At 46.6% G+C, this 25,523-nt stretch overlaps 1 protein-coding gene across 2 annotated transcripts; it reads left to right on the plus strand.

The window, feature by feature from the left end:
* Positions 1-1,925: 1,925 nt before the first annotated feature.
* Positions 1,926-15,542, plus strand: CIB2 (calcium and integrin binding family member 2; the record flags this gene model as incomplete). Of its 2 annotated transcripts, XM_083371272.1 has the most annotated exons (6): positions 1,926-1,976; positions 6,412-6,446; positions 8,596-8,707; positions 11,871-12,018; positions 13,463-13,658; positions 15,521-15,542. In XM_083371272.1, 6 exons carry the CDS (start codon positions 1,926-1,928, stop codon positions 15,540-15,542), a joined length of 564 nt encoding a protein of 187 aa, XP_083227398.1. The 2 variants fall into 2 exon arrangements, with proteins under 2 accessions (XP_083227398.1, XP_083227399.1); XM_083371273.1 differs by lacking the exons at positions 6,412-6,446; positions 8,596-8,707.
* Positions 15,543-25,523: the final 9,981 nt, after the last annotated feature.

Genomic DNA, 25,523 nt, shown 5'->3' on the forward strand with positions numbered 1-25,523 from the left:
GTACATTGAGGAGGAGAATAAGGAGGAGAATAAGGAGAATAAGGAGAAAAGCCTTAGGATGGAGCAACAGAGCTGGAAGGGGATCCGGAGGTCATCTAGACCAGCGTTTTCCAACCTTAGGAACTTGAAGATGCGTGGACTTCAACTCCCAGAATTCCCCAGCCATAGCTGGCTGGGGAATTCTGGGAGTTGAAGTCCACGCATCTTCAAGTTCCTAAGGTTGGAAAACGCTGATCTAGACCAACCCCCTGTCAAGCAGGAGCCCTGTACCATTTCAGACAAATGGCTGTCCAGTCTCTTCTTGAACACCTCCACTGATGGAGCAGCCACAGCTTCTGGAGGCAGGTTGTCCCACGGATGGATTGATTGCTCTATCAGGAAATTTATCCTTAATTCCAGGTTGCTTTGCTCCCTGATTAGTTTGCATCCGTTGTTCTTTGGCCTTCAGGTGCTTTGGAAGAAGGAGGTTGACCCCCCTCTTCTCTGTGACAGCCCCTCATATATTGGAAGGCTGCTATCCTGTCACCCAGTTCTTAATTGCATACACCTGTGCTCCTATTTTACATATCTGTGTGTGCATACACACTTCCACAAATGTGCAATTCAAGGTGTGGAGTTTCCTGCCTGAGCAGGGGTTGGACTAGAAGACCTCCAAGGTCCCTTCCAATTTATTTTTATTCTTATTATTACCCTTGTCCATAAGGAAAAGTTGCTTTTCAGAGTGAGCTGGGCAGCATATAAACGTAATACATATTTAAAAATATTAAAATAAATGTGAGTGTAAACGTTTAAAGTTTAGCCAGGTATTTAACACGCCAAAGGACTCTTTGATCAATCAACGCACAGAGTGAAATAGAGGGAGCCCTTATCCATGTTACAAACATAAAACAAAATGTTGCAAATGTATTGGCATGCTGTCTATTTTCTTAAGTCCCCAAACCTGGCTTGCTGCTCTGGCATCAGGCTTAGTGTGATTTACATCAAAAGCGTAACAGAAATAATTTCATGCTTCCATAGGAGTTAAACATCCACTGATTTAAAACATAGATTTGCGTTTTGAAAGGAAAGCTTATTATCCCCCAAGTAAACAAATCCCCGAGTGGTGTTTCTATTATTGCCTTCCTCAAATTTAACTGGTTCAAATTTAACTAAGGAGAGAAGCAGTCTGGAATTAAGGAGGAATTTCTGACAGTGAGAACAATCAACCAGTGGAACAGAAGTTGCCTCCAGAAGTTGTGGGCGCTTTTTATTTATTTAATTAATTGGGTTTTAACTGGAGTTTAACAGGGGTTTTATTTTATTCAAGGACTAAATTTAATTATTTTAATTCTTCTTAACTTTTGTAATATGTGTATTGTTATTTTAAATACCTTGTGAACCGCCCTGAGTCCTACGGGAGAAGGGCGGTATATAAGTCCAATAAACATAAACATCATAAACTGGATGATGGGTGGCAGGGCATTCTCCCTCTGCCCGGCTTCTGCGGTTAAAAACGAGATGAGGTGCTGCCCCCCTGCGGTTGAAGACGCGCAGCACACGAAGGAGGATCGCCTTCGCTTTATTTCCCTCCGTGCCTTTGAGATCCGAGGCAGCCGACATGCTTTCTCCAGACCTGGGAGGCGTCTCCTCCGATCTTCTCCCGCCAGAAAAGCCCTCCTGCTGCCCCCCAGGGACAAAACAGGGAGCCCAGATAGCCTCCTCCGGGTCTGATCTTCACGGGGGATTTTAACCCCTTCCCTCTCTCCGAGGAAGAGCGGGCACTGCAAATCTTTTCATGCAGGTGTGAGATTTTGTTTTTTTCGTTTTTCCCCTTTTTCTCCTCGATCCGGCCACGTTGCGTGCTTTGGTCTCGATGCCAGCAAGACCCCGGGCCCTCAATCTTGGCATGGGATGCATCTGGACGCGGGAAGGCGCCTCCTTCGAAAATGGGGAACAAGCAAACCATCTTTACAGATGAACAATTAGACGCCTATCAGGTGAGCTGGGCTGGGCTGGGCTGGGTTTGGCAAGAATGGGGATGCTCTGGATGGGGGGGGGGGGAAAGCATGATGCGTTCTTGCGTCGGGCTTCAGCTGATGGGGTTGAAGGCTGGTGGGTCTCCCCAAACTTCCAGAACGGCGTTGTCTCTTTTCTGGGTGAAGCCCCGTTTCTGTGTGCTTGAATAGACTTGCCTGTGATGGGGCCTTTCCTTCGATCTGGCCTTAGGGTCAGGATGGGCTTAGAGGCAGTTTCCCAGAATGGGAGAAGAGAGAGAGAGAGGGAGGGAGGGAGAGAGAGGGAGGGATGGAGGAAAAGAGAGAAACAGAGGAGGGAGGGAGAGAGAAAGGGGAGGGAGGGAAAAAGAAGAGGGAGGGAGAGAGGGAGGGAGAAAGGGAGGGAGAGAAAGAGGAGGGAGGGAGGGAGAAAGAGGGAGAAGAAAAAGAGAAAGTCAGGGAGGGACCCGTTGGGGCGGGTGGTCTTGCTTGGAAAGCCCAAGGTCTGTTGGGTTGAATCCTGAAGCCTTTAGATCAGGGTGTCTAACCTGGGCAACTTGAAGACTTGTGGACTTCAACTCCCAGAATTCCCCAGCCAGCTCCCAGCAAATACTGGGAGTTGAAGCCCGTAAGTCTTCAAGCTATGCTGGCTGGGGAATTCTGGGAGCCCATAAGCCTTCCAAGCTGCCAAGCTTGGACACGCCTGCTCTAGCTGAGAGGAGGGTACTGACCAAGCGAGTGCCCAGAATTCCTCCTCAACTTTGCAATCCTGCCATGAAGACCCCTCCTTTCTGTGCCACAGAAACTGTTGCCCACACGCCACGTTCATGGGTTTCGTGGCATCGGAAGGCCCTTTGTTTTTTTTCCAAACTGATACGCTAACCTGCAAGAGCAGGATCCAGCAGGATCCTTTTGTACATGCCTCAAATGAATCAGGCTGCTGACCGGCCCTGCTGGGCATCAGAATGGCCCATGCCTTACTCTACTGATCCTCAGGAGCATCCGAGTCTCAGGATCTGCCCATTCCCATCATGAGAGATCCAGTGGAAAGTGGATCTCCTCTCCCATCACCTGGTCTATTGGCCAACGTGAAACGGGAGCTTATTTTCCAACACAAAGACCCAGGCTGGCCCGGATTAGATGGTCTGGACTGGGAAGAAGCATTGGAAGTTCTGGGGGGGTTTTGGACCGTTTCGTTCTACCCTTCCAGCCAGTCAATTAAAAAAACGAAAGTGGGAGTTGCCTCATTGCCTTCCCTGCTTTCCTTTTGCGTTCAGAAGACTTCCCAAGAGAGGAGAAACCGGCCCTGATTCCATTCTGTCTGGGAGGTTCAGCAGGAGAGTGAGCAACATTTGTGCAAGTTGGAGAATTCAGTGCTGAGGTTCAACCTCACAATTTTAAAGTAAAAACAGCCTTTACAGCTACGTCGGTTTAGGGAAAAGTTGCATGGTTGAGTTGGTGCCCTTCAGAAATTTTGGAGCACAATTCCCATAATCCTGGCTAGGGCTGGTGAGCAAGCCTCTCTACGCTGGGACATTTTGTTGCAGCTCTTGATTATACACATGAGGTTTCGGATTTCTTTAATGCATTCTCACAACACGCTGAACTATGGGAAAAATCTAGCAAGCTGGTGCATTTGTACAATTTGCCAAGATTGGTTTGCATGAGCCTTGGTGAAGCTAGCTTGTGACTTGTATGTCTTATGCAAACTCACCTTTTTACTTGGGTGCTGTGTGAATATTTTACAGGAAATCTAATCCGGGAGGGGTCAGATTAGATGACCTCACAGAAGCCTTCCGCTCGGAGATCGTTTTTATTCTAAGGCAGAAAATAATATGTTGTATATACATATTATAAAATAGGGAGCTAATTCCACCTTTCAAAACTCTAAATAGAATGCTTTATTTTTTACAAATTCAGTGAGACCAAAAGGTCGGCAGAATTATTTTTGATTTATAGCATTTAACCTGCATGATCTCATCGGAATTATTTTATTATCAAGGGCACCCTGTCAGACTCAGTAAAACTTCACACAAAGATAGATAAAGAAAAAAAAGCGGGGTGTGTGTGCAATATAAGAATCAAAATTGGATCTTTCTTAATGGATATTTTGATCAAGTGGAATAGATTCTCGTGGTTGAAACAAAAAAACAAAAAACACCACCCTAATCTGTCTTGGGAGGAACACTTCTGCGGAAAAGCAGTTTTTTTCAGAAGCATCCTTTCCGTTTCGCCAGACTCTCTCAACTTTTCTTAGAGAGGATAAATCACCTTTTTCTCAGATTTGGCATTTCTGGCTGATTGTTTTCTTTGTAACAGTACAAAACCAGGGCCCTATTCCAGATAATACGTAACTTAGTTGGATAGAGGCTGAAGAGAAGCATTTGCGTATCGGAGAAAATGTGGCTCATTTTAATTCCGAAGGAGCTTTTCTGCTTTTATTTTTATTTTACTTGATTTGTCTAGTTTAGTTTAGTTTATTATTTTATCCTTTCTCTGTCTCTTTCTTTCTCTCTCTCCCTCTGGGCAATGCTCCTCATTTGGCTTGAAAGCAGAACTGAAATCCAAGGCTGGCCGATCCGAAGCCATTAGCCTGCAATAACGTGACGCTTTCAAACCTTGTCCAAGCGAACCAAGGCTAAAAAGTAGAGCCTCCATGTACAGGCACAGTGGAGGCTGCTGAATACAGTGTTGGCCTCCAGCTTTGGCTCTGGAAGGCTGCAAAGGCTTTCAGCTAATGGAGCTTGGAAACAGGACGCTGGAGTGGCAGGGCTGGGTTTTGCTTCTCCCTTGGAAGTTTGGGTTACCCTGCACGGCCTCAGACCTAGTTTCTCGTTAAGTAACGACCTTGGCTGCCGATCCTGGCTGATATAATTACATGAGAAAAAAGAAAGCTCCTGGTGGTGGTGAGGTGTGTGTGTGTGTGGGGGGGGGGGTGTTTAACCAGCATTTCTTTGTTTCCTATGCCAGCCTTTTGCAAAGGGCCACCGACACCCTCCTGCCCAAGCCGTAAAGAATGTGCACATTCAGGGAGGGATCCTGGCTTGTTTCTCTGGCGGTGTTCTCTAGCAGGGTCCCAACATTTGAGGGGCTGCCAGAAAGAAGAGCGGGGGGAGGGGGGTTGTCAACCTGTTCTCCAAAGCACCAGAAGGCAGGACAAGAAACAGCAGATGGAGGAGAGAAGCAACCTAGAACAAAGGAGAAATTTCCTGACAGCTAGAACAATTAGCCAGTGGAACAGCCTGCCACCAGAAGTTGTGGGTGCTCCAACAGTGGAGGCCTTTAAGAAGAGACTGGGCAGCCACTTGTCTGAAATGATATGCTTGAGCAGGGGGTTGGACTAGAAGACCTCCGAGGTCCCTTCCTACTCTGTTATTCTGTTATTCTTTGTGCCCCCCCCCCGAAGAATGAGTTAAACCATCTTCCTGCATCTCTGTAACTTCATTCAGCCACTCCATCTCGCCTGGAGGGAGTGTTGAGCCCATGAGCCACTCCGTAGGCAGGGAAGGAACCCATCTTAATAAGCAACGCTCAAGAAGGCTTTAAAACCTTTCCTGAATCTGGAATATCAGAGCTAAATAATGGGCTGTGGTTATTTTCCCTAAGGCCAACTTGACAATTTTTTTAAAGGACCAACATGCAGTCACAACAGCTTTTCCAAAAGAGGTTTCTTCCAGAGGCCTTGGTTTACAGAGGGCACCAGGCAGGGATGAGGATGATAGTTTAATTCAGAACATGGCTTATTAGGAAGATCTGCTCCTGGTGTCAGCTGGTCACATGGATTGGAATTGTCATCGTGAGACAGATGACAACCTGCTGGGATGTTTTTGTGATGATATACTTATTTTGGAACCTTGCCTGAAGCTAGTAGAGTTTTGTTTCTCGTCTCTAAGAATGAATGAATATATGTGTATGTGTGTAATGTGTATTTGCTCGCCTCTTTATCTGTGAATACAGAAATACAGATAAGTATTACTCTAGCCTTTGAATATTTAAATTATTTCAAATTTCACAGTAGGGCAGTCTTTTTTTTCCTTTTTATAAAGCTAACACATGCTGTTCAAAAAGGCTGCAAATTAATACTTTTTGAGGCAAAGGACTGAATTTGCCTCTGATTTCTCCCATTTCTATGGGTTTGGTTCTACCTGGGGGGGGGGAGAAAGACCTTCCAACATGAACTTCTAACTAGGGTGGTCCGAAAAAGAAGAAGTCTTCTCTGCAAAGAAAGAAGGGAGGACTTCTCCTCTGCAGAAACTGACCAAGTCTTCTTTGCAGAAAAAGGAGAATATCGGAATAACACAGTTGGAAAAGAGCTTGGAGATCTTCTAGTCCCAACGTCTTGCTCAAGCAAGAGACTTTTATGCCAGGGGTCTTCTCCTCTGAGGGTCCTCTGCAATGGGGAAACCTCATTTCCTTTTTTCTTTCTGTTCTCATGCAGGATTGCACCTTCTTCACACGAAAGGAGATCCTCAGGTAAGCAGATTATGCACCTTGTTCCATCCTTCAGGTTGGTCCAGGAAGAAGCGCCAGATGTTGCTCAAGCCGTTCCCGGGGAGGAAATAGAGCAGCTCACAGCCCTTGACTGGAAAGGTCACAGGTGGACTCTTCCAGAGGGGAACCACAAATGGAAGGAGCCCTGCTCTGCTTCTCCTCCACGTCCTGAGAAAGTCACACTCTTTGAGTTGTTGGCAGCATCAGCAAGCCATCTGGGACAAGCCCATTGATAAAAACAAAGCAGATGATGTCACCACAATCCATTATTATTATTATAAAACTTTTATTCATAAAACATGAAACTCAGTCTACTGAACACTCAAACTGACTGGCACTGATGGTTGACACGGGTTGCTGCCAGCATCCTGGGTATCAACCAGGTCTCTCCTTAAAATGTAAGATGTTCCGAGTAGCGCGGTTTTTTGTAGCTTTGCTGGAGTTATGGCAGGAAGCTGCAGTTTCTTGATGTGTTTTGCAAAGTTTTTACATCAAGAAATTGCATCATCATCATCATTATTATTATTATTACTATTACTATTATTATTATTTCATTCCATTGAATTCAGCTGAAGCAAACTTCTATGCTTTATGCAAACTTCCTGATGGTTCAACTAAATTTAGACAGGTCATTTATTCAAACCCTGGCTTATTTTACCCAAGTTATTCCTGTTAGGAAAAGAGACAGGATTTTAGGAAAGGAGCAGATTCAATACATGCGTTTTCTCTGCTCAAATGTGGGGCTACTGAGTTGTATTCGGTGCAGGGACCAACATTTGTTTCCAATGAGGCCAGTTTTTTGCTCTGCAATCGGTTAATTTTTATTTTATTTTACAATTTCCTCAACCAGTCATGGTTGGTTCTTGTTATGTGATCAGCTCATTCCGAACACTCATCTGGGCACGTTGAAAGTGCAGATTTCGTACAGTGGAGGAAAAGAAACGGTGTCTACAAGAACGAGAAACGGGCTGATCTTTCAACCTGCTGTACTTTCCCATCCTCTTTATGCCTCTGGTAAATCCCACGTAGGGGATTTACTAATTACAATTCAGCTGTGAAAATTAACACTGCTTCCTAGACCAAAGCCGTGTGTGTGTGTGTGTGTGTGTGTGTGTGTGTGTGTGTGTGTGTGTGTGTTCTGACTCGATAGAAAACTATACTTTTTAGGCTTAATGAACTAAAGCTACTCCTTGCATTTCTGTGGAGAAGGTCGTTATCCTCCTCAAAAAACATAAATCTCAGCTCAAAGCCCATAATCCATTCGTGTTTATTTGAGTTCATGGGACGAGGCTCTGCTAACATGTTGTCCAAAGCAGCCTCTGCTTAGGAATCTGATGCTTTCTTCCCCCCCCCCCCCCATAGCAGAGATGTCGCTGTTGTGTGCAATGTACCTGAAAGGTAAAATCGGAAAGGATCGTAATTTATCCTGGGACCAGCCAAGGCTGCAGGACTCAGAGTTCTTTCAAAGAGGGGTTACTTCTAAGAGAACAAAATGTGTCCACGGGAGCTGGAATGGGAAAATGCAGGCCGATGCTCTCCTGCGTTTTTCCCATCAAAGCAGCTTTCTATACATATACGTATACGTATACATATACATATATGGAACTCTTCACAAATTTGCGTGTTTATCATGTCTCCTGGGTAAAACTTCAGACTGGGCAAGGCGTACAACTATCAGCACCAAGGGAGAGTTGATCTGCCAGCAACCTGGTGGTTCTTATGCCTTGGACTTCAGTCCCATCCTGAGCAATTCCCCCAAAGTGGGGGTTGGGGGCTATTTTCTCTGGCCTCCCAGGCCACAGGGGGTCTCCCACGTCACGTGGTCGGGTGGCAAGAGTTGCGACTTCTGTGCCAGCCAAGCTCATTTTCTTGGTTTCCAAGAAAAGTTCTTCTCTCCTTCGAAAAGGGAGAATCCGAGACTTAAGTTTCATGGAGGCCCAAGCGTTCCATTAACCTGGTGGGAAATCACAGCAGTTCTCAAAACATTTTGCCACGGGGGAGGGGGAGGGGCAGAAGGGAGCAAAACAAAAAAATGAACTCAAGGGGGTCTGATGACTCTGCTTGAAGCTGGGAAGCAGATCTTATCTAAGAAACATCTGCTTGGTCCGTAGCTGTGTCTGTTCCTTCACAGGTTGCACGGCCGCTATCACGAACTGGCACCAAACATGGTTCCCATGGATTACACCAAGAATCCAGATGTTAAACTCCCTCTGCAGCTCATAGAGAACATGCCAGAACTAAAGGTATGGCACAGCGAGATCAGTTTTATCTTTGTTGGTATTTCCCACAGCCTATAAAATCTTTGGGGTGGGGGGTAGGTAGAGAAGAGTGTAAAATGTGCAGCTTTTATGGATTTGGTTGCAAAAGTCTAGCTTCGTGTTCTAAAGATTTAAAATCCTCCCATTAAGGCTTCTGCATTGAGACGATGGGCTCTTAAAACATCTGGGTGGATAGCATTCTGCCCCAGTGGTTGTGGTGCCAATAAGCTCAAATTCTTTCTTTCCCTGTCTTTGCAAAGCATATCTTGATGGGAACAGATCATAGCAATGAGCATGAATAGATTTCACGCTGAACCATTCGCCCTAAACTGTTGTATTTTTATTGCCCAGCAAGAATGTTGCATGTCTGTTTTTCAGTAGAGTATTGATTTTTTTTGCTTGCTAATTGAATTCTCCCAATAGAAGAAAATCCATCAGCCATCAACACATAGAGATAAATCACATTTAAATGCCATTGAAAAGAGCTAATAAAACAGCTAAGAAGGAGACAACAACAGCAACAAAAAAGCCAGAACACATTCTCTGCATTAACCGTCTCCCAGATAGACAGGAATTAACACCAGACAAACAATTGATCAGAAAACAATACCCTAATCAATTACCAAGGGGAAAAACCCTAACCCCAGCAATATGGACAAGGCAAGTCTACTATATATAAACAGGGAGCAAAGCTCACATTCATTAGCATTGATGAAGTTACCTAGTTGGGTCATGAAATGTCTGAAAGAAAACAGCCAAGATCAGGACGCACCAAAGTCTCCATTATTGAATTCTTTTGTTGTTGTTGGTGGTGGTCTTTATTAATTATTATGGTTTTGGGCTACTCCTTTTTTACTTTCTCTTTTCCTCCACACTGTCCACACTTGCGCAAGACCACCCTTGGCCTAGCTTCTGTCCAGCCATGCTTCTTCGTGACTTTGACCTGTTCTCAACCCTAAAAGGGGATTGGTTTACACTATATCTATAGCCTTGTAACTTCATATATTCCGAGAGAGATCAACAACAGGGAACAAGAGACCAGAAGGCCAGTTCTTGGGATTGAGTTGCCCTAAAAAGCAGGAGAACTAATGTAATTGCTACGTGTCTTCTAGTCAACGTGCGGGAGGGAAAACAGAATTCTCCAGGCAGCATCAGAGTTGACCTCCATACATATTAAAGCTGCCAAGGCTGAGAAAAAACCTGAGATGGGACGTAAAGAATGCGGTGGTTGTAGGAGGTCTTGAAACGAGCTGGGTTTTGCTACTGGGCTGACTGTACTGGTAGGAATGGAAAGAGGTGGGTCTCCAGGCTATGATCAGAAAAAAGGACGTCATTGCTTCAATGACCTAAGCATGTCATTGAAGCAGTGCATGCAAAAACAGGGTTTTGAGTGCTCTGTCATGTATACCTTGATGTTTTGACCATACCTTGAAGATACCCCTGAAAGTTCAACTTCATGCCATTATTTTAACCGGTTGGAAAATAGTGTTGAGACCGTAACCACCACATATTAGTGGAGAAACTGGATTTTATCCTCAGGATCAAGGAGTGAGCAGCTATGGCCCCTTTACGACCTGTGGACTTCAACTCCCAGAACTCCTGAGCCAGCCATGTCTACAGGTCGTAAAGGGGCTGTAGTTGCCAGCCCAGCAATTCTAGGAAAGACAGAAGCACCTTCTCTGCTTGGTCACCACTCTGGGGAAGCCCAGGGAGACTTCAAGTAGGACCATGGACAGCTGCTCCAACAGGAGTGGTCAACCCCATATTGGGCCCATAGATGGTTCTTCTCTAAAGGCGCCTTGCCTATTTTAACAATTCTTGGCCCCATCAATCTTTGAGAGACAAAGATGAATTCATGGCAGATTCCTAGAATGTTTTGCAAAAACCCAGCCCTCTGTGCAGCACAATCGCAACCTCCCCCCAAAAGGATCTGAAGATCTTCAACTTTTAAAGCTTTGGGGGAAAGCATTCCAGGTCTCTTCCTGATGACATGGTGGGACAGTTAATTTCCACCAGTGCCCCGGGATTGAAAAGGAAGAGGGTCTCTTAGAATCAGTGAAAGGGGTCCAAATGTGGCTTACGCCTGCGGGGGTCTGCCTTCCCAGCAGAAATGCACAGGGATTTTTCCCCCTGCTTCCGAAGGTGTTGAGTGGATCTGTCTGCAGACTGCCATCTGAGTAACTGGATCCAGTGGTAATGCAGTCTGTTGTAAGAGACACCGATGGGTAGCACTGGAGAAGTCCAGAAATGGGAGAGACTGTTTCGGCTCCTGAGATGTTATATCTTTGGGCGGATATATCTTTTGCTTCCTCTCGTGTTCTCCTTTGAGAAGGACGGGAGAGAAGACGCACTGTCTGTAGAAAGCCATTCATGTGCTTTGTGTCAATGCTGCAGATATGGAACCACGGCACTTTGCTCCTGTCTGAGGCACTGTGTGAATTTCTCAAGTTTAACCCTGCTTCTTGTTGGTGTTAATTTAAACCGATGTTATCCCACTGACACGGGGCTTTTTTTTAAAAAAAATAAAAAATAAAATTCACCCCGCTTGTTTTTGGATAGGGCCTTCTAAGGGACCGTTTTTGCCATGGCTTTCTCAAGTGCTTGTGTTTTTAGCCCCACAGTTTTCACTCGTACAATGTGTTTGGTGCACTTTAAAAAAAAGAAGACATGTGCTTGTTTACAAAATCTGAAAAGGAAGGGATGTCGGTACGAAAAGAGGTGGCTTTTAATAAGTCGCACTAAGGACACATTTGCTGTCTCGAATGGACTCATTGAAGCAGCCCCATCACTTCTTCAGAGTCATGCAGCAGCCTGACAAAAAGAGGGAAAGACACAGCTGCTTTCAAAAGGCTCGTGCTGCTTTACCTTCTGAATAATATTTGAAGCATGTACAGCCCTGATTTCTAGTATGCTAGGTTTTTTAAATAAAATAATAATAAAATAAAATAAAATAAAATAAATAAAATAAAATAAAATAATAAAATAAAATAAATAAATAAAATAAAATAAAATAATAAAATAAAATAAAATAAAATAAAATAATAAAATAATAAAATAATAAAATAAAATAAAAAATATAATAAATAAAATAAAATAAAATAAAATAAAATAAAATAAAATGGAGCTAACCTTATGCCTCTTTTTGCAGGAAAATCCCTTCAGGCAGAGAATTGTCCACTCTTTCTCAGAGGACCCGGAAGGAAGCCTCAGCTTTAACAACTTTGTCGACATGTTTTCTGTACTTAGTGAAATGGCTCCCCGGGAGCTGAAAGCAATTTATGCCTTTAAGATTTACGGTAAGAATAATAACAGGATGGGAGAAACAGCTGGCTGGGGAATTCTGGGAGTTGAAGTCCACGGGTCTTAAAGTTGCCAAGGTTGAGAAACTCTGGGCTAGAACACTGTCCCAGTATCCTTGTGAGAAGCAGCTGAAAATTCCCATCAAGGTCTTTAAAATCCTTTTAAGATTTATGCCAAGGGATGGAATAATTACAGGTTAGAACAGTCTTTCTCAACCTTGGCAACTTCCAGAGGGCTGGACTTCAACTCCCAGAATCCCCCAGCCCCAGCCTAGCATCCTTATGAGAAGCAGCTAAATATTCTCAGCCACAGAGCATGTCTTTCTGTCGGAGGTGTGGTGACTCTTGTCAATCTCTCCCTCCGGTATTTTGGATTTTACAGAGCAAGTGGAAATCTTTTTGTCTTGGTAGCTGCTGGCCCAACCAACTCACCCTCTCCCCCAACCTCCTTCCGCAAAGCCATCTTTCAATTTTTAATGCCTGCTTTTCACCGCACCGTTTCTGGAGGGCTACGAGGTCCCAAACCTTTAGAAAAGAAAAAAAAGGAAGGATGTGATTTATTTCCTTCATTGCAGGAAAGACCTGTCAGATGCCAGGCCTTTTCCCAATAAATCTGCCTTGACAGATTTACCGTCCATGCACGACCTGCTAAATGTCATTCTGCCGGTTTCTAATTAAATAGAGCCGGTGGTAATTCTGCTTATTGAGCGAAGCACAATAAAAAGAAGTGATCAGCCCTGGCCTTTTAATCACCAGCCTACTGTTCACTTGGTAGATCCGTGACTGAGCAGAGGAAGAAGCACACCTGCTCCAGGTGTTTGGTGAATTCCAACCAGGAGAAATGGGACGGAGGGTTGGTGGGGCTGGTTGAAGTTTAGACACCCAAGCCACGTGAAATAAATCAATACATATTTTCCCAATGATCAGATTTATCAGAAGTTTGGAAAACTTCCATCAATCACAGAATAAGAGAGTTGGAAGGGACCTTGGAGGTCTTCTAGTCCAACCCCTTGCTCAGGCAGGAAACCCTATACCATTTCAGACAAATTGCTGTCCAGCCTCTTCCTAAAAACTTCCAGTGTTGGAGCATTCACAGCTTCTGGAGGCAAGGACTTCCACAGATTAATTGTCCTCACCGTCAGGAAGTTTCTCCTTAGTTCTAGGTTGCTTGTCTCCTTGATTAGTTTCCATCTGTGGTTTCTTGTCCTGCCTTCGGGCGCTTTGGAGAATAGCTTGACACCCTCTTTTTCGTGGCAGCCCCTGAGATATTGGATATTTGGCATGGTAGCAAAATTCCACCCCATCTACTTATTTCTGTGCTGATATATAGGAAACCCTAAAAAAGGGGGGGCTCCATATCCGACTGACCAGGGTGCGGGCTGGGAGCCATAGTGGAGACACATCCTGACAACCCCTTTCTTCTCTGCCTTTGCCTGCCTAGATTTTAACACCGACAACTTCATTTGCAAATCTGACCTGGAGCAAACTCTGAACAAGTTGACCAAAGAAGAGCTGACTGAGGAGGAGGTCAGCCTGGTGTGCGAGAAGGTCATCGAAGAAGCGGACATGGATGGAGACGGGAAGCTTGGATTCTCGGATTTCGAAAACATGATTTCCAAAGCTCCAGACTTCCTCAGGTAGAAGAAGCATGCCCACCACCTGTCAAGGTCCCTCAACCGTGGCAGCTTTAAAGTGGGTGGACCTTAACTCCCAGAATTCCCCGGGCCAGTATTGTTAGCTGGGGGAATTCTGGAAATTGAAATCCACAGATCTGAAAGTTGCTGAGGTTGAAGGACACTGCAGTCAGATTGGAGTAAGTTAGAGGTCAGCCGAAGAAGGCTTGGCAGGCTTGGAAAACCCGCGTCCATCCAGGAGATCATTTCCCTCCAGTGGGAATTCAGGCTAGCATTTTCTTGAGTCATCATGGGAGAGCAAGGATCCCTAATTGGTGCCCTTTCCTCCTCGACTTTTCTTTCATCGATGGAACGCAGGAGAAGGCGCAAAGTTGCAGCCCATCACAGATAGATAGATAGATAGATAGATAGATAGATAGATAGATAGATAGATAGATAGATAGATAGGGTAGATAGATAGATACGGTAGATAGATAGATAGATAGATAGATAGATAGATAGATAGATAGATAGATAGATAGATAGAAGTGATTAAAATGATCTAAGTCATTCCACATTTTTCATAGATACAAGTAGTCCTTGACTTCACAACAGGTTGCTCAGTGACCGTTCAAAGTTGCAACGGCGCTGGAAAAAAGTGCCTTACGATGAATTTTCACACTTAACGACCATTGTGGAATCCCCAGGTTGCTTTGCATTCGGATTGCTTGACGAATGACTCGTGTTTATGATGGCTGCAGGGTCCCAGGGAGTCACGTGATGCCCCTTTGTGACCTTCCAGCCAGCAAAATCAGCGTGGGAATCCGGATTCACTTAATGACCGTGCCACTAATTTAACAACCGCAGTGATTCGCTTAACAAACGTGGCAAGAAAAGTCGTAAAATGGGGATAAAAATTCACTTAACCAATTTCTCACTTAGCCACAAAAGTGTTGGGCTCCATCGTGGTCGTACGTCGAGGACTACCTTCGCTTAGTGACCGTTGCAATGGCTCTAAAAAAAGCGATTTGTGGCCGGTCCTCGCATTCACGACCCTCAGAGCATCCCCACAGCACACGTGGTCATAATTCGGGCTGTGAGCGTTACAAATAAGTTGCTGTGTTTTGCTCACGTCTCTGTGGGGAATGCCATGTTGGTCATAAAAGCGAGGACTGGTTATAAGTCACTTTTCCCAATGCCATCGTGACTTGGAACAGTCGGGGATGCTTGTCTCTTAGTTTGAAAGGAAATAGGTGTTGGAAAGGGTTTTTTTTTTCCCCGAGAGCCACCGGCATCTCCCTGATTGGCTCGGTTCGGGCCCCAGGAATGGCTTCCACCAGTCAAAATCCCAGAGGCCCAAACTTCCCGGCAATGGCAGAAGCACTTACTGATTCTGACAATGTGATCCCTGCGGGACTGTTTCACTTTTTTAAAAAATGTGATCATTTTGAGGCCCTGGGTATTTTAATGGCCCCATTAGCACTGCCAGCTGGCAGTCGCTCTGGTGTTCTGTTCTACAAGACTGGCTATGTTTTTTTTCTCAGGAAATTGTTTTATAAATCATTGTGGAAGCTGAAACTTTCACACACACACACACACACATCTGTAGGATAGGGGAACATCTAAGGAGGTAAGTCCACTCAACGTCTTTAATCATGTTGGTTGAAGAAGTGGCGTTTGGGCAAAATGCCAACTTTGCTTCCTATGAAATTTTGTGGTTTAATGCATTTTGTCAGTCTAGACCAGGATTTCTTAACCTTAGCAACTTTTAAGATTTGTGGATCTCAACTTAGCTACTCTCATATTGTTTTGTTGCTTCTCCCCCTCTCCCTTCCTCCCTCCCTCCCTCATCATCCTTTCTTTTTCCTTCCCTCTTTCCTTTGCAGCACCTTCCACATACGAATCTGAAATCCATGGGGCTGAGCCACTGGAAGCCAGGCTGGCTGACGTGTTCTTGGCTTTCTCCTCTCTTCCTGGATGCTGCAGCAAAGGACTCAACTGGCCCAGCAGATGCAGGACTATTTTCCAAGATCTTCGGAATATCCCTGGGTTATTACTACTAACTTGGTTTTTTTAAAAAAACGAAAACAAAAAAACAACAACCCCACAATGGGCCAATCACCTTGTGGGACGTCCATTGCCAGACTGTTATTTTTTTAAAACTGGACCAGCGAGTCGCCTGTGTGATTCTCTTGTCATTTTTATACCTGTCTAATACTAGCCCTCTGTGCAAAAATCAGACAAAATCCCAAGGGCAACTTGAAAGGGATGCGAATCTCCCCGAAATGACTTGATCAAACCGAAGCGCTGGAACTCCCAAAGGAAGGAGGTTCCCTGATTTTTAAACCAGGCGACCCCCTCCCAGCTGGATTCGTGCGGCGGAAGGAGGCCTCCGGTGCCCGGAACGAGGTGCTTCGTCAGCCGAGGTTGGGCTCAGGCTTCTCTCCTTAATGAAACTTGAAATATTCCCTTTTCCCTCCCTCCGCCTCCCGTTGCTGCATTAGCAAATCAATGCCTCTCCAATCACGGAGACGGCAGCACACGAACATCATCGGCGGCGGCATTCAGGCCTCCTCATATCCTGATTGCATTAGGCTGACCGATTGCAAAAAAACCCCAACACAATTAGGAAACGAAACGGAAGGAAGGACACCAAGGATGAAAATGTGGGGGAACACAAACACAACCTGTACCTTGGCCAACGCACAGCCCGGCAAGCCAGCGAGGCGGCCTTCTTGGTTGGGAGCGTTGGCCGCCCCCCGATTTCTCTCCGAAACCAGCTGCATTTCGTATTTTCTTTTCGGTTTGGGTTCTTGGCTAACCAACTGGGCACGATGACAATCTTCTCTGCCCGCTGTTTCCACAGAGTCTCCTGGAAGGGCTACCTATCGTGTGGCTTCTGTAAACGACCCAGAATTAAAACCTCGGGCGGTTTTCTTGTCGAGTTCGCCTTTTGAAAGAAAAGGTTCTGCTCGTTTGGTTTTGCTTTTGTCGATCCGATTTATTTGGGCTGCCCATGTCAGGGAAAGCGGCTCTGGGCGTTGTGCGGCAACCCAGTCAAAACAGGACAGAAATAAGGCAGTGGTGACACAGCAGTTGTTACAAAGGGTTAGGAATTATTAGAAGCAGCGCTGAGAAAAAAAAACCACCGTGTTGCTTGTGGCGATTATCGTTATTATTATTATTATTCACTGATTTTTAGCCCAGAAGAAGCCGTGCAAAGAGACGATAGGGATTGGTTGGTTGGTTTTTTTGAGGGAGAAGAGTCGTTCAGATTCACATATTTTCCCCCCAAAGTTGCCAAATCTGTTTAGTCACTGTGGCTTAAAAAAAAAAGGGTGTGTGTGTCAGCGGTCTCCCTAATTTCCAGGGTAGTGCCATTTATTTATGGGATTAGGCAATAAATGACAATGGAACAGTCTACTGTGTTACAATAATTTAGTTTATCCCAAGTTAAGGATAATTAAACTTAAATGAAGAGAAGTAAAGATTTGTGTCCTTCTCAGCTGGCTTCTGATAAATCAGTGGGGGAAGGCAGGTTTGCTTAATGACCGCAAAGATTCACTTAACGACTGCAGTGGTTTGTTTAGAAGCTGTGGGGGCCCAGTGGTTAGAGTGCACGATTGCAGGCTGACTCTGCCCACAGCCAGGAGTTCGATCCTGACCGGCTCAAGGTCGACTCAGCCTTCCGTCCTTCTGAGGTCGGTAAATGAGGACCTAGATTGTTGGAGGTCGCAAGATGCTGACAATTGTAAACCGCCCAGAGAGGGCTATAAAAGCACTGTGAAGCGGTATATAAGTCTTAAGTGCTATTGCTATTAACAAAAAGTGGCAAAAAATATATATCATAACATGCCTTATTTGCTAGCAGCGTGAAATTCAGGTCCCAATTGGGGACATAAGGCGAGGACCACCTGCACTAACAACAGTGGCTGTCCCCATGTTTTATGCCAGGGCCCAGCCGACAAACTCCGATTTAGCCAGTATCGCTTCCCCCAGACTGGACCCACGTGCTAACCGGCAGCCAAAACCTGCATCCGTTTAGTTGGAAGTAAATAACAGCAAAAGCGAGATGATTAAATTTGCTTGCAAAGCCTTAAAACAGAACAGGGAAGCCAATTTCCTAATGAAAGCGGTGGGGGGGGGGGAAATCAGACTTCTGGATAACCCTTTGTTCACCCTGCAGTGATGGAAACGAATCAAGTCATTAGGGATTTATTGATTTATTTATTAAAGCAAGCGTTCTTTCTTTTTGCTTTCTGCTTTTCCTGCCAATTAACCTCTGTTTAGTGTCGTGGCAGAGAGTGTGGGGTAAACTGGGGCAAACGGAGGGGAGCGGAGGACAAATTGCTATCCCAAAAGTTTTATTTTGGCTTCTGAGAGGAACCGCCAATCGAGAATTCCTCGTTTACCGTGTCTAAAAGTCATCCTAAGGGAAAACTCTGCTGACCATGGGAGTCCTAATTCCTGGAAAATTCACCACTAAATCTTCTCCCCTCCCAACTTGTCACTTAAGGATAGTCCTTGGTTTATGACCACAGTTGGGGAGGGGCATCAGAATTTCCATTGCTAAGCAAGGCGGTTGCTCAACTTCATGATCTTGGTGGCCACAGTTGTTAAGTGAATCACACGGTCACTGAGCGAATCCGGCTCCTCCCATTGACTTCGCGTGTCAGAAGCTGGCTGGGAAAGTCACGCATTTTGATGCTGCAACCCAACATAAAATCTATGCTGGTTTTCCAAGCACCCACATTCGGACAGGGGACCGTGGGAACGCTTGCAAAGGTCATAAGTGCGAATCGTAGGTCACTGTGGCAATTGCGAACGGTCACTGAATGAATGGTCAAGGACCATCTGCACAATCCTTGGGGACTTCACCCACCCACACAAGCTGTCCTTGACTTGAAACTGCTCGTTTAGTGACTGACGTTACACTGGCACTGGAAAAAGTGAATTAGGGCCTTTTTTCGTACACTTTAGTGACCATTGCAGCATCACCATTGCAGTCAAGTGGTCAGAATTGGGACACATGGCAACTGACTCACATTTATGAGGATCGCAGTGTCCCTTGGGGTCACGTGATCCCCCTTTTGGACCTTCTGACTGGCAAAATCGATGGGGAAGCTGGATTCACTTAACGACTGGGATACTAACAATTGCAATGTTTCACTTAACAACCGTGGCAAAAAAAGGTCATCAAATGGAGCCAAGCTCAGTTAACCACTGTCTCGCTTAGCCAATTGTGGTCGTAAGCCGAGGACTATGGTACCCATCCAATCCTTGGCGACCTCATCCCATCCACACCGCTCTTCGCAGCCTTGCCCCTCTAGCTGACGTAAGGTCCAGCCCCCAAGCTCTCTGAAAGGGGCCGTGCAGCTGAGTGGGCGCAGGCCGGCAGGAGAAGGGACCCAAAGGCTGGGCGGGGCTTTGGTCCAACGTAGGGAGGGGCCTGCGGCATCCCTGGCGGGTTGTTTTCCATAGCAACTTTGCCTCTGGTTCTTGAGTGGCGGCCTTGGGGAGACCCCCGTCCGAATCGGCGCCCTCAGGGTTTGGCCTTCTTCTCCGCAAAGAGGAACCTTCTGGGCTTCTCGCTCTGCCGGGGAAAGAGAGGGGCGCTGGTCAGAAAGACCCTTCCCGGGAGACGCAGCTCCGCACACGCCTTGTTAGCTGGAAACGGGGAACGTCGGTGGCTGGAGGTGGCTCTCCGTTTGCTTGGGTGCTGCACTGCAGAGGCCCCCAACCTTTTGGGCACCAGGGACCACCGGTTCCGTGGAGAGAGGTTTTTCCACGGACCGGAGGGTGTGTACTTTTGTGTGCTGTCTGTTTGTGCGGACCGGTTGCTGGTATGCCACGGCCCGGTACTGGTCCACGGACCGGGGGTTGAGGACCCCTGCTGTATTGGGTTTGTTTTTTTGTTCAAATTCAGTTGAATTCAGGAGATTCTATCTCTCCATCCATCCATCCATCCATCCATCCATCCCATCCATCCATCCATCCATCCCATCCATCCATCCATCCATCCCTCCATCCCATCCATCCATCCATCCATCCCATCCATCCATCCATCCATCCATCCCATCCCATCCCATCCATCCATCCATCCATCCATCCATCCATCCATCCCATCCATCCATCCATCCATCCATCCATCCATCCATCTACTGATACATCCATCTCCCCTTCCCTTCCTTTTTCTCTCCCTCTCCTCTCCTCCTTCCTTCCTCCTTCCCCTCCCTCCCTTCCTTCCTTCCACCCCACCCCACCCTACCATCTCTTCTCCCCTCTCTTTCCTTTCTTCCTTTCTTCCGCCCTGCCCTACCATCTCCTCCCCTCCCTCCCTTCCCCTCCCCTCCCTGCATTTTGGATATTAAATCTAGGTAACCCTTTCTTTTAATCGACTGTACCCATCACCCCCTACTTTGCTCACGGAGTTCTCTGAAACCAAAGCAGAGTCATCCTCGGGGTTGGCCCCTATTATCTGCCCCTTGGAAAGGAATCTCCTGTGTATGAGCCACTTCCCCTTAACTTGGGGGGGAGGGCAGAGGGGCCATTCAAGGTTACAGTACCTTTGGGGGGACCTTTCCTTCTATTCTTTTCCCAGGCAGGCAGGGGATCTGCTCGTAGGTGTCCTCCAGAGCTGCCGCTTGACTTGTGGCTGAGGAGCCCTGGGCGTAAGGATCAGGTATTTGTTCATATGGACTCTCGGGGTTGATGTGAATCTTGGAGGACGGACCAAACTTTGTGGAGATCTGATCATAAGACCCTTTGGGCCTGACCAGAGAAGCCTTAGGAAGCTTTTCTGAACCAAGGAAGACACCTTTGGCCCACCTGAAAGATTCCTGAGTACTAGATGTATTGTCCACCCGTAAGGTACAAGGCTGGTTTTTCAGCTGAAAGACCTTCTCCTCTGTGGGTTCCTTTGGGGGTTCAAAGCAGGAATTGGGCTGGTTGAGTTGTCCGTGTTCTCTGCTGCTCGTAGACCTCAGATTGATCCCAAGAGGAGATTCGTGGAACTCCATTAAATGTTTGGATTTCTTCAGCAGCGTAGAAGATAATTTTGAAGGCGGATAATTAGAGACAGCTGATTCCTTGGAGGATGGAAAGGCGGACTGATGACTCTGGGGCCCAGCAGATATCCAAAAGCTTTTGGGTTGGTCAAGGGTAATCCTAGAATAAATCGGTTCTGCCTGAGCTGTCTCTGCAGGATTCACTTTCATGGTGAATGGTGTGTCTGACTGCTTGGTCAATCCAAACATGGTTCCTGTCTTCCTTCGGCAAGGAGAGGAATGACCGTGGCCCGGTCCTTCGGGTTCCTTTGCCTTAGTGTCCCCAAAATTTCTGCAACCCTCTTTTGACTTTCCTAAGCTCCTGTTGTCTAAAGGAGGCTTCTTCACAGCCGAATACGTGGTTCCTTCATCTACAATCTCTTCCTCCAGAGACAGGGACTCCAGCAAATGGGACCTGTCTGGTATAGGCGGGACGGTATCTCGATCTTCCTGTGTTGGTGAAAGGCAAAGAAGGAAAAAGACAATTGCAAAGGAGAATCTTCTTGGATGGAGCTCTCAAAAGGTTCTGACTAGGGATTCTTTCTTGCCATCACAGTCTAACAAGGAAAATAAAACCCTGAATATAAACCTTCCCTGTTGCAGAGTCCCAGTAACCAACCCTGGAAGTCATACCTCAGAGGGGTCATAATTAATTACTACCCTTCCCCTTCAGAAAATGATCTCATTTACCCCTTGACAGCTTCTCACCCTGTCAGAATGTTGAGAATGATCTATGGATTGCAATTGCCTCAGGAGAGGGAGCAGGTTGAGGATATTTTAACCCAGTGCCCCCAAATATTGCATCCTGTGACAGTAAAGGACATCACTGAATGATAAACGCCATGATTGAATTTGGCTTCTTCTGAAGATCTCACCAGGAGTTACATCGGCATGGTGAGGGTAACCCTGATCGAAAAGTGAGCCGTCCGTCCATGAAGATCCTTGCCTATGACCCAAACTTTGGGTTTCTCTGCCTTTCCGTTTCCATGCATGCAAAGCAGGGTTTCACCCGCTCCCCACAGTCTGAAGGACATGAGTTTGGAGGAAGACGGTTTAGATCACTCTCCAAAACCTACCATTGAATTTTGACGTTCTTTGCAACAAGACTTCTGCTGCTCTTGAGGTGGAATCCTTGGATGTCCCGGCTGATTGGCGGATTTACTCCAGGTAATTGGCAGATCGGCAGATCGGCTCCTGCTCAGCGCTGGAGCATCTGCCCAGTGACTTCGATCTGAAGATATTTCATCATATATGCTTTTCTCCTCCAGCTATGAAAATGGAAGAACATGGAGAAGATACAGCATGCTGGGCAATTAACCGTTCATTTAGTAATGCATGTAAGGTTCTAGATCACTTCCTAGTTCATGTTCTTTGGGTAGCCCGGAGACCCTGGACCCAAAATGTCATCCCAAACTTTAAAAATAAAACTCTTGAAGGCCACAGCGATTGTACATCAGTGGCCATTCCAAAGGTCCAAGTTTAGCTCCTGATGCTAAAATGATGCTGAAATTCTTGTCCCTGACTATCTGAGGAAGCAATAGAAGGAAGGCGGATTGCAAGCCTTTAGACCAGGTTGAGTGGGAGGACAGGAATGCTTAGCTGCGTGCAGCAGAACAGGCGGATGATAACTGACATAATCTCTGTGGCTCAGCAGCGCAACCCACCTTGGGACAGGCCGATGTGAGGCTCTCTCCAAAAGGCTGAATTTCAGACCTCTGGTAATAGCTGATCAGTTCAGCCAAATTCGGATGCGTCCGAGTGTCTCCGGTTACGACGTATTGGCCACTGCAGTGGCAGCTGATGACAAAATGGCGGCACCGATCCTTCCCTCTGCAAGTCAAAAAGAAGGCCATCTGAGGATGACAGCTCTCCCATGTCTCTTCTTCACTCTCCAGTCCCACTTTCCAAAGAAAAGAGTCATGTAGATTTCCCAGGGAAGCCGAGTTGAATTTCCAGCTAATTCCAGATCAACCAGTTGATGCCATCATTCCTTCCGTGGCCCATTTGGGCTCCGTGGCCCATTTGCCTCTCTCTCTTGCCTGCCCAGGTGCTTTCTCTCTTATCTTTTTCTCTCTTTTCCTTTCCTTCCCTTTCTCCTCCCTCCCTCCCTTCCCACAGTGTGTAATGCAAAGCCTCCTTCCCTTCCTTCCCACGTGGCTTAGTGGCTTTCAGTCCAGAAAGGATCCCCTAGAATCTGCCTGGCCCCGGTTACTTTCTTTGACCCCGGGATGTCTAATCCCGGATTCCTCTGCCTGAGATCCTGCCTGCATTCCTGCCACAGAGCTAAACACTGACCTAGAGAGAGTCCAACAGTCCATCTTCACGGCCACTCGGGGACTGAGTTCAGGGTCGCAAAGCGTGAAGAAAGAGACCAAGGCCAACGGGGATTTGGGAAGAGGGAGATCCGCACCAGGAACGGTGACTTTTCCCGCCCCTGAGAGAAGGGAAACGGCAGGGACCTACCGGTAGGAAAGGATGTAGCCAAAGGCTCTTTCGTTCAGCCTGATCAGGAAGCAGCCAAACTTTCTGTTTTCCAGCAGCGACTCGGTTTCCCTGATACAAGAGAAGAATTTTGGCAAAGATTCATTTTTTAAAACATAAAAGAGGCTTTGAAGGTAAACATGGAGAAAACATTAAGCAAAAGAGAATGCTGGCCGTTCACATAATCTGAAAGTACGGCACGTGTGGCTTCCAAGCCACGTCGCCTGCTTCAGAAGAGAGATGCAAAGGTCTGAAATTCTGCTTCCTCTCGAATAGAAAAGGGTTTGTTTGCTTACTGTCTAGACAGGAATCCATGGAACCAGTCTGGTAACCTGCCACCTTGCAACAGGAGATCAATCTGGGTTTCCAGGAACCATCTTAAGATCAGGTCTTTAAGCATCGCCGATGGTTGCCTCTCCCTTTCTAGGAGAGACGGTTTCCCTGAGGATGGGGGTCCCCCAGGCTGGTTCTGCATCCTGCCTTCCAGAAGAGATGCAAAATATCCCAGGGAACCGAATATATATATATATATATTCTTTTTTTTTTACAGCTTCCCAGCACACTCATTTGCTTACTGTACTTTGCTGGCCTTGCTGGATGGCTGAAGCCATTCATCAGATCAAATGTCCTCATTTGCAGAGTTGACAATTTGGCTTGTGACCAGGCTGGAGGACCTGGCCGGCCCCCAGCTCAGATCCTAAGGAAAGGAAGTCTCTTTCCCCCCCCCCCAGAGACCAATTCTACTTTGGCTGTACGGCTATGGCCATTAACAGGCTTTAACCTGGTTAGAGAACCTGGGCTTGTAGTCATGGGATGGGTTTGTCCTGTTCATCAGGTCGAAACTGGAAAAGGAAGAGAAGGGAAGGGAGGAGGGAAAGAAGGAGAGGGAGGGGGGAAAGAGAAGAAAAGAAAAAAGAAAAGAAGGGAGACAGAAGGGAGGGAGGGAGGAAGGAAGGAAAAGGAGGGAGGAAGGAAGGGAGGAAGGAAGGAAGGAAGGAAGGAAGGGGAAGGAGGGAGGAAGGAAGGAAGAAAGGAAGGAAGAAAGGAAAAGGAGGGAGGGAGGGCGGGAGGGAGGAAGGAAGGAAGGAGGGAAGGAGCAATAGAAAGAAGAAGGAAGGAGGGAGGGAGGGAGGAAGGAAGAAGCAATAGAAACAGGAAGGAAGGAAGTAAGGAAGGAAGGAAGGAAGGAAGGAAAAGGAGGGAGGAAGGAAAGAAGGGAGGAAGGAAGGAAGGAAGGGGAAGGAGGGAGGGAGGGAGGGAGGGAGGGAGGAAGGAAGGAAGGAAGGGGAAGGAGGGAGGGAGGGAGGGAGGGAGGGAGGAAGGAAGGAAGGAAGGAAGGAAGGAAGGAAGGAAGGAAGGAAGGATGGTAGGTGGGGAATTCTGGGAGCTGAAGTCCACACTTCTTCAAGTTACCAAGGTTGAAAAATACTGTACTAAGCAGTCCTTCCTTCTGGCCATCTTCCGTTTTTGGGCCATATCTTCAAGATGTACCTGGCCATCTCCGGGGGTGTGTATGGCATCTGAACACTATATTGCCACTTTGATCTTGGCTTGGACCCTCTCCTGTTGTACCAGGAAACTAAAGAGAACCAACAGTGGATGCTTGACAATCTCTGGCCAAGCCCAATTATCCTACTTGTCCAGTCACATTAACAGAATCTTGTAAATCTGCAAGTATGTCCCTCGCCCTTTCCTTTTACTCTGTGGAAAACTAGTGTGTGTGGGGGTCCCTTCTAAGATGCTTCCCACGCTCCTTTCTCTTGGGGTGGGGGGCTTAGCCGCCTCTTCTCTGTCCATTGCCTCCTCTGCAGCTCTTCCTCCTGTCACCCAAGGTCATTCTCACATACATACCATCAAACCCACCCCAATTCTCATTAATGGCAACCCTGAAGGGGTCTGCAACCCCCTCGCTCACTTCGCCCTGTTCCCTCCCTCGCCCGGCAAGGGCAGCGGAAAACCATGCAAATCACCCCAGCCCTTCCTGCATGAATTGCAGGGGAAAATGCAAATGTGGGCCTGTGAGTTGAACAGCATCATTTTACATTCAAAGCCAGCCGAACCTCAAACAAAAGAAGGTGGAAAATATGTAAATGCTGCAGACTCTGCCCAGTTCCTAGATGGAATCAGCTGAACTTGCTTTCAAATTGAATTTTTTTAGTTCTAGGACAGTCTAGAGCAGGGGTAGGCAACCTTGGCTCTTTTGTGACTCGTGGACTTCAACTCCCAGAATTCCTGAGCCAGAACAGCTGACTCAGGAATTCTGGGAGTTGAAGTCCATGGCATCATAAAAGAGCCAAGGTTGCCTACCCCTGGTCTAGAGCAATGTTTCTTCAGCCTGGCAATTTGAAGAGGTGAGGATTTC

Source organism: Vipera ursinii (assembly GCF_947247035.1).
Source record: "Vipera ursinii genome assembly, chromosome: 11".
Lineage (NCBI taxonomy): Eukaryota > Metazoa > Chordata > Lepidosauria > Squamata > Viperidae > Vipera > Vipera ursinii.